Source organism: Poecilia latipinna, unplaced genomic scaffold, assembly GCF_001443285.1.
Source record: "Poecilia latipinna isolate Pla-1442-1.1 unplaced genomic scaffold, P_latipinna-1.0 Scaffold3585, whole genome shotgun sequence".
In the NCBI taxonomy this organism is placed as follows: Eukaryota; Metazoa; Chordata; class Actinopteri; order Cyprinodontiformes; family Poeciliidae; genus Poecilia; species Poecilia latipinna.
The window spans coordinates 7,488-15,895 of record NW_015116201.1 but is presented as its reverse complement, the minus strand read 5'-3'; the positions used below and the strand labels follow the sequence as shown (position 1 = coordinate 15,895).

Sequence of the window (8,408 nt, the reverse complement as noted above, 5' to 3'; positions counted from 1 at the left end):
GCCTCTGCATTTCATGCTGAGTCTGGAGCAGTCTATTAGGATTGGGTTGCTACAGGGAAGCCAAGATCTATAATGACTTTAGAGCTTAAGAAAATTCCAAATGCTAAATTTAAGAAAGCTGTCTGCTTCTTAAAAAGGAATGATCAGAGAATCATTCACAAGTAAACTCCAGTATAATAATGTATCTGAGGTTTGGGAGGAGATAAAGTTCATTAATAGCAGTAAGCCTTTGCTGCCAGCAAATATTTCAGACGTTACTGGAAATAAGAAAATTGGGCAAATATGGAGGAAGCATTACTGTAGAATTTTTAATTGTGTAAATAGTCAGAGGTTCAGTGTTGGTAATATTGATTACAATAACGGCATGAATGCTAGACCAGATGAAGTATGTGTTGCTATTGAGAAAATGCCTTTAAATAAAGCATGCGGTCTTGACCAAATATCTGCAGAGCACCTGAGGTGTTCTAATCAAAGAGTTCATGTGTTACTTTCACTATGCTTCACAGGTTTTCTAAACCATGTGTAACCCGAGTGTAGATGTTGAGTTCCATTTTCTGGTTCTCTACTATTTATCCTCTTTGCCTTTCAAAATATCACGATAGTTGATATATAACTGCAATTCTCACGAGAATTTCTAAGCAGTCAATCGTTGAGTGGTTGTGTCACATGTATCACCGTCGGCCCATTAGCTAGGTATATTAGCTGGAGCGAGAAGCATGGAAGATCAGAGCAAGTTTGGGAGAGCAGAGCCGCAGGTCGGTTAAGTGCAATATTCAGTTTTTTTCTGTAATCTTGTATGATGCTGATAAAATTGTACTAACTTTAGGAGTCTCCTGTTGTAAACAGGCGACTCCTAAAGTTAGGTTACCTGACTCCATGTTATCAGTACTTTTAGTGCCAGTAGTAAAGCTGAGGGATAAGAGAAACAAAACCGATTGTATGCCTTATGAACTGCGGAATTGGTGAGTCATTTTATGAAGACTTAGCATTAGTTGATATCAATCCGGATGCTCTAATGAGACTCTGAACAAACAAATTGGAGAACAATGAGGTGCCTTAAATATTAATTTTTTTTTTTTTTTAAGTATTTGCCTAGCTTGATGATTTTTACATTTTTGGTGTTGATTGATTTTGCATGGAGCATATTTATTGTTTTTTTTATGAATAAGATTTATCTTGATTTTTTGTATTTGGAAATACATTGATTACCAAAATGATGATTGGATTATTCATAGTGCAATGAGTGCCAATTGTTTCTTTGTGTGCACACTGGAATGTTTTGATTATATATATTTGAGACTGGTCCTGCTTTATTATACAGGCCAGATTCGATGGCGAGCTGAAGAATCAGGTCCAAGGGCCTAAAAGGATTTCACCTGTGGTGTCAAAAGATTTGGTTCCCCCACCAGGCTGGTGGGAGACTTCCTGCAGCCAATGAACAAAACTGTTCCCACTCTGATCTGACTTTTGTCAGCCTAGGAACTCCAGCAAGCGCTCTAACCAACTCACCTGATCTTGTTGAACCACCCCAGTTCGGAGGGGGTTAGGGGTGTGGCGGGGAGTTTATAAACTGAATGGTGTGGCTTGTTGCCGGAACTACAGAGCTAATTTATGTTTCTTTGATTTGTTTAATTGTTTTCTTTGTTTTTTTTTTATTTAATATGGCCATTTGAATGTTGTTTTGTTTCCCTTTCTTATTGTAATGTATGTACATAATTATTCACTGAGAATACAAGGCACTCACATCTGCAAACTTCTAGTCTGTCTACTCCTTTATGAGTTGTATCTTGACTTCTGACAACAACATTGATGACTTTGTTGGTCATGATCTATTTTCAGTTATATATATATATATATATTATACTGTTTACACATATATGCTACACATAGCATTTTACCTGACTCCATGTTATCAGTACTTTTAGTGCCAGTAGTAAAAGAAAAAACTGGGAAATATCAGGTATTGACAATTACAATCACCTTCAAGAATGCATAACAACTGATAATCAGTTTGGTTTTAAACGTAAGCTTAGTACTGATTTATGTATTTACTCATTGAAGGAAATTTTTTATTTAGCAAATGAAGTGTTGATTTTGGTTAATAATGTATAATATCTTGGTCATATTCTGAGGAGTGAGCTCTGTGATGATGATGTGAAGTGACAATGCTATAAGTTGTACATACAAGCCAATATGCTGGCACAAACATTTTGCATATGTATAGATGAGGTTAAAGTGTCTCTCTTTTGAACTTATTGCATCTCGTTTTATGCAGTTCAGCTATGGTGTAACTACAGTAAGGTTATGATGAAGAAACTGCTAATAGCCTATTCTGAGGAGAATTTTAGAATTCTCCTCACGTTGGACATCTGCAAGTCGAATGTTTGTCATGAATAACATACCATGAATAAAGTGTTGAGGAATTTCATGTGTAACTTTAAGTGCCGCTTGGATTTATCAACTCAACTCTGCAGTTGTCAGACCTCCGACAACTGCAACACCTAGTGATTCCAGTTTTTTAAACATATATATTTTTATATATTAAATAGTTTTACTTGATTCATTTTATTTTTATTCTTTTATGAATTATATGGACTACTTTTTTCTCTGAAATAAAGATATACTATTTAATTCAGTTTATTTATATACCATAATGAAATGAGAAAAAGGAAATCCTCACTGTGTAAGGGGTTTCTGCAGGACCTCAGGTGGGTTCTCATCAGGTACACTGCCCCTCCTGTACTTTGGACTGAACTGGGACAGATAAAATCTCAACATGCCCACCAGCTTCTGTGCTTTGGGATCCAAACTGACTCTGGACAGAGAATGAAAAAAATATTTTTAGTAATAACTAATAAAAGTTGCTTTGACAAGCAGTAATAATGCACAGGGAATTGAAGGAGTTCAGAAACTGTGGGAGATGTACCTGAAGGCAATGATGCTACCAGGAGTCAATTTCTGGAATTGAATTTCTTGCACAAACTCTGAGCGGCCTTTAGAGGTCACTCCAGCATGTTTCACCACTGCACTTTCCTCCATCTGTACACATAGCAGAATTCCTTTACTATGAAACATATGTCTGTAACAGGCCTATTAGAATAATTATGGTTGCTTGCTATTATGTCTACAGCAATAAAGACAAACAATATATTTTTAAAACAACTGAATACCACAGATAAGAAAATAAAAACATGTTGAAGATAGTTTTTCTTCCACATTTGTTCTGTGTATCTTCAGCCAAGGCATCAGGATAGAGGTAGAAAACAAAAACATCTAGGAAATCATCAGTAGGGGGCGACGATGGCCTTAGTCCTCCATGTGGCTGTCACGGGTTCTTTGATCTTTGCCGCATACCCTCCCCCTCTCATAACCCACTTTCCTATCTGACCAATCTTAAATAAAGACCACTACAGCTGGGAAAAAAAACTTAAAAACAAACAAACAAACAAAAAAAACATCTTCAGTGTGCACAACAGTTTTTACCAGTACATGCTCTTTTATTTCCACTGTGTATTCTGGCATGCCATTTATGTATTTCTCATCCTTCTTGTAACTCCCAGCCTCTCTCTCCACTGTCCTTGCCTCCAGTATAATTTCTTCAATCTTGCCTGGGGAGGGAAGAATAAATAAAACATGCTTCACAAACAAACATTTGTAGAGAAATTGAACTGGCACAAAACACCTGCACATACATATCTGATATCTAACAAACATAATAGAGTCCTACCAGGTATGAACATAGGTGGGACATTGTTGCTGTACTGATGGGTTTTGGGGTTCTTGAAGGCTGTCCTACTCACTGTTACCACAGACTGGTGTGTGCTGGGACAGTGCCGAGTAACTGCAACGATATCTGCATCAACCTGGTCCACATACACCTGAAAAATGGAGAAAGTTAGACATGATGCTGGGAACAGGAAGCATTATGTCACTACGAGCTCAGACCTGTGAAAAGCCCTGGGCAGCCAGCTCCTGGTGTAGCTTGTTGAGAGCCAGTTTCCCAGCGATGATGCCGCTCTGAAAGCCAACTTCACCAGTAGAGGTGGGAGCTGAAGAGGGATTCCACTTGGGATAAAAACGCTCCTCCTTCACCACAGATATCTGTTCTCACACAGACACAGATATAAAAGCAAATTCTCTTATTAATTCATGTATTTATATCTTAGGATTAAAGATGCAGTAGGGCATTTCACACCTTACACTCCCTCACCCCCTTCGGTTCCTGCCATGAACGTGAAAAACTGACAATTCTCCTGTAACTTTAGGTTGTTTCCCCGTTAGCACAGCTGCAGCACAATACTGAGATTAAATATGCTACAGGGAATGTGTAAGGCACTGCATACACAATGAATGACAGTGCTAAGACATTCTTCTTGGCTCTCATTGGTTGTTTTGACTGGGAGCAGTGCATTTCTGAAGATGGCAGTAGGACCACTGGGAGCAGCCATAAGACCTTGATTGAACTTATCTGTCTCATATTGTACTGTTAAGAGATTATGACAGCTTAAAAAAACACTTTTTTTAATGTATGAACTGGTTCTGCTTACGGATGCCCTTTTCTGGGGCAAACTACAACACAAAAAGGATGTCTAACCTGATGTTGTTAGTTATTTGAATGGAACCAATTTTAACCTAAATCTAAACCATTAAACCGACAATTAATAATAAGTTGATTAATTGTTTGCATCCCTAATTGAGACATACTCACATCCAGCTTTCCAACTACAGACTATAGGCTAAAATAAAAATAATAATAAGTAAAGCGTAGGTAGTAAAAAGTGCATCTGAGCGTGTGATCTAAAATAACCTGATGTGGGACCAGCTCATCATATCCTCTGGTGGAGCCAGTAGCACAGCAGGCCATGGAGACGATAGCAGAACTGGGCAACGAATCAAGAGCTGACCGCAGCTGGAGAAACAATCATACCAACAAAATAAAACTGACATCTGCTTTATGGTCAAAAACTGTCAAATTAAAACTCAGGGGAATTTAAGCCAAGATCCCCGAGGCCCCACAGTAAGTAGAGACTTATATGAAGCAGACAAGAGCACAGACCCACCTGAATGGGACACTCATTGTCATGGGTCACATCCAAGAACATGGCATGAGCGATGGAAGGCATGAGAGGACGCAGGCTGGGCTGAACGAAGGCTCCGACTGGCTCTCCACCGTAACGATAGACCAGCCGGCCCTCTTCATGGCTGTCTCCGGCGGACATGGCCTCTGGCAGCAGGACCGGAGAGGATCATAAGGGTTAGCTAAAACAGGATGCGCCGTCACAACTCATGTACAAATATTACATCTTTATAGCTACATCATCAACTTTACAATTAGCAAATATATTTCAAAGTAAAAAAGTCATTATAAACACAAAAACACAGATTTCCCCAAACCAGTTTTATTTATTTTTATTATTAGGACTTATTTAGTCTGATGGGGTGCATAAATATCTGCTAAACTGAAGTAATGAAGTACACATCAAAGGTTTGCCTATACATAAAGCTGCATATACTGAGCATGCATAGTACTGTACCTCGTATGAGGGATGTAATCCCTAGTCTGGTAACAAAGATGTTATCCAGCTCCTCACTGCCAGTGAACAGTTCAGCCACCACATACAGGCTAGGACACTGGCTTCTGGCCACATCCAACATGAACTAGAAATAGCAAGGCAAAGCAAAGCAGCAGGACAAATGCAGAGCCAGAGTGCAGGAAGTACAAGTAGGAAGAAATGGGAAAGAGAGAGCGAGGATGTTGTGCAGGTATATTGGAGGACAAACAGCCAATTTGATATAACAGACACCATAAGAGGTAATACATGCAGCAGAATAGTTAATGAAACAAAACAATGGAAAAACACCAAGGCCATGGAGAGGTCACATGCAAAAGGATGCAGTGATGAGAAAAAGACAAACAAAAGGACAAGTTAATTTATATATGCATGTACCTCTTATGAGGCTGTTGATTCCCAGTCGGTTAACAAACACATTGTCTATGAGTTCACTGCCTGTAAAGAGCTCAGCTATCACATACAGGTTGGGTCTGACCTCTCTGGCTGCATCTAACATGAACTAAATGAGACAACAGGACAGCATCACAAAGAGAGAGGGAACAACAGGCTGCTGTTATCACAGAATCATCTGGATGAAAATCAAGTTGGGTTAAATATGTCAGAAAATCCACACAACATGATTGTCTCCAAACTAAACAGGATTTTCTTCCATTTATCGCACATGGCTGTATTAATTTGTCAAAAGAAAACCTTAAAACTGAAATGCCTAGAAAAAGTCATCATATAACAAACAGATTTATCATGTGTGCATTACGAGGCCTGCTTGTGCCCCTCATCTGGCTGCCCTCAGTCTAATAATGACTGGATGGATTCTCAGTGCCTCTTCCTATGTTGTTAAGACACCAAGCCCACGGTAAGGAGGAGGGGGCAGAACTGCGCCCTTTATCAATCAAATTATGGGTAATTTATTATTATTTTTTTTTCATTTTTTCAACATACCGTTGTTTGTGAATAAATATATAGGTTTGATGTTGTCATTAGAAAAATTGTTTCTACTTATTTTTGGAATTGTGCTCGCAATAGCAGCAAAAACCCTTCTCGCTCCTAAACACAGAAATGGTTTGGTTGCAGAGGAAACTTCTGACTTTAACTTTATCATGGGAGTGCCGGATTAAATGCCCTGTTCGCTACAGGCAGCCTGAGTGAGTCCCACCATTTTGCATCAGAATCAGATATCCTGATTTAAAAAAACAGTACCGCGACTGTCACAGCAACATACCTGTACACCTGATACCACCGGTACCACCTGCTCACTGTTCACTCTCTGCTTCACCTTAACCTAACGTTGCCACCAGGAGGGTTCACACAGCTTCTGCTAGGATATAATAGAGGTGAGCATCCAGCAGAAAGATGCGCAGCAGAGTGGCTGTATCTCTTCATACAGGGTCGGTCTAAGGTAACACGGGGCCTTAGGCAGAATCTGATTTAGAGCGTCCTTTCTACTAAGAACATCATCATCACTAATAGTGTTTAAATTATGGATGCTCCTATCAGGTTTTTTACTGCCGATTCCGATGCCGTTCATTCATGAGGCCAATCTCTGTCAATCGCTTGGAATGGTGAATTTTTCGCTTTAGGTATAAATGACACTATGTTATTTGGCAAAATGGAAAAATTATCTGGCAATAAATTCACCTAATTTAGACATACTAGACATATTTTAATACATATCTAAAATCTTTTTTTTTTTAAGTTATATGCTGCAGCTTTAAGCATACGTTCAGTGTGAGAGTTCAGTGTCTGGTGGAGGTTGAACGGTGCTAAGTCTGTGAAATATTACTACCAGTAGCGCGTAGCGGCAGTCCAAGAGCGAGAGCAGATCTCAGCGTCTAAAACCACCAGATCAAACACGTGAATTATTTTTTGGGCTATTTGTTTAGCTTTCGGACCGTGATGCTAATCCGGGTGAGTGTTGGTAGTTGTGCGCTGCTTTATCTGCTTTCTGGCCGCTCCACATGTTTTTTTTTTCCCTGCAGTGAGCCTCGATATAACCAAACTTTGTCAAGTGTTTGTTGTGTTGATGCATTTTGACATGCTTCTCTCCCGTGGTAATTTTCCGCTGCAACACTCAAACTTCCCCATTTACGGTGACCGTTAAAGTTTCACAAGACGGGATTTTTTGCCGCGTGCTTGCGCAGTGTGAAGGAAAGAGGAGATCAGCTGCACAGGCAGTCTGCGAAGTGAGATAAAAATTAGTGGTGATCTGCAACAAGAGACAGTGATCAGCGATCACTGATCATACTCTGATGATTGGTCGATTGATCGGCACACCTCTAGTATAAATATAGTTTTTGAGGGGGCCAAGGTTAATTGGCTGAGCTTAAAATAAATCACTGATTATTGGTTATTATTTGCTGTGATGTATTTGTGAACAAACCTAGCTCAAACACAAAGATTACAATTAACACCATATTGTAGCCATGGTAACACAACAATCAAACTATCAAGATAATTTTTTGCACTTTTACAAAGTAAACTTCCTAATTAAATCCAATTTTTTTTATTTGATCTCTGCTTAACGCATTAAATAAAATGTAATATCATTGTCATTCTCACTAAATGAATGCTGACGTTTTAGATCTATTGTCTATGTTACAATTCAACTATTAATAGGGGCCCTAAATTTATAGGGGTCTGGAGGGGCCCACTAGCATCCACTGAGTATTCTTTGCCTTGATATCGCTCAGTCTTACAATTCTAGGACCCAGCCCATTACTCGCACTGCCATCCTTGTTCTGCTCTTGTGTCTTTCAAATGCATGTTTCATGTCGAAGGGTTTGGGTGCGCCCCTTTTGGGTTCTATTTCCGCTCTTACGATAAGGCCGCAGCTATGTG

The 8,408-nt window shown here is 39.3% G+C and overlaps 1 protein-coding gene across 2 annotated transcripts in view; it reads right to left on the bottom strand.

Moving 5' to 3' along the window:
* The window catches only part of LOC106941280 (glycogen debranching enzyme-like), a 20,291-nt gene extending 12,245 nt beyond the window's left edge, over nucleotides 1-8,046 (bottom strand). The window contains exons 1-8 of one of the 2 annotated variants that reach the window (XM_015024242.1): nucleotides 5,949-8,046; nucleotides 5,061-5,224; nucleotides 4,808-4,909; nucleotides 3,946-4,101; nucleotides 3,728-3,878; nucleotides 3,484-3,608; nucleotides 2,927-3,039; nucleotides 2,681-2,815 (exon numbers count right to left, since the gene is read on the bottom strand). In XM_015024242.1, coding sequence (XP_014879728.1) covers nucleotides 2,681-2,815; nucleotides 2,927-3,039; nucleotides 3,484-3,608; nucleotides 3,728-3,878; nucleotides 3,946-4,101; nucleotides 4,808-4,909; nucleotides 5,061-5,224; nucleotides 5,949-6,069 — 1,067 coding nt within the window. In that variant the 5' untranslated portion in view covers nucleotides 6,070-8,046. Of the gene's footprint in view, nucleotides 1-2,680; nucleotides 2,816-2,926; nucleotides 3,040-3,483; nucleotides 3,609-3,727; nucleotides 3,879-3,945; nucleotides 4,102-4,807; nucleotides 4,910-5,060; nucleotides 5,225-5,534 lie in introns of both variants that reach the window. The other variant, XM_015024241.1, reaches the window with a different exon arrangement.
* Between the last annotated feature and the right edge of the window lie 362 nt (nucleotides 8,047-8,408).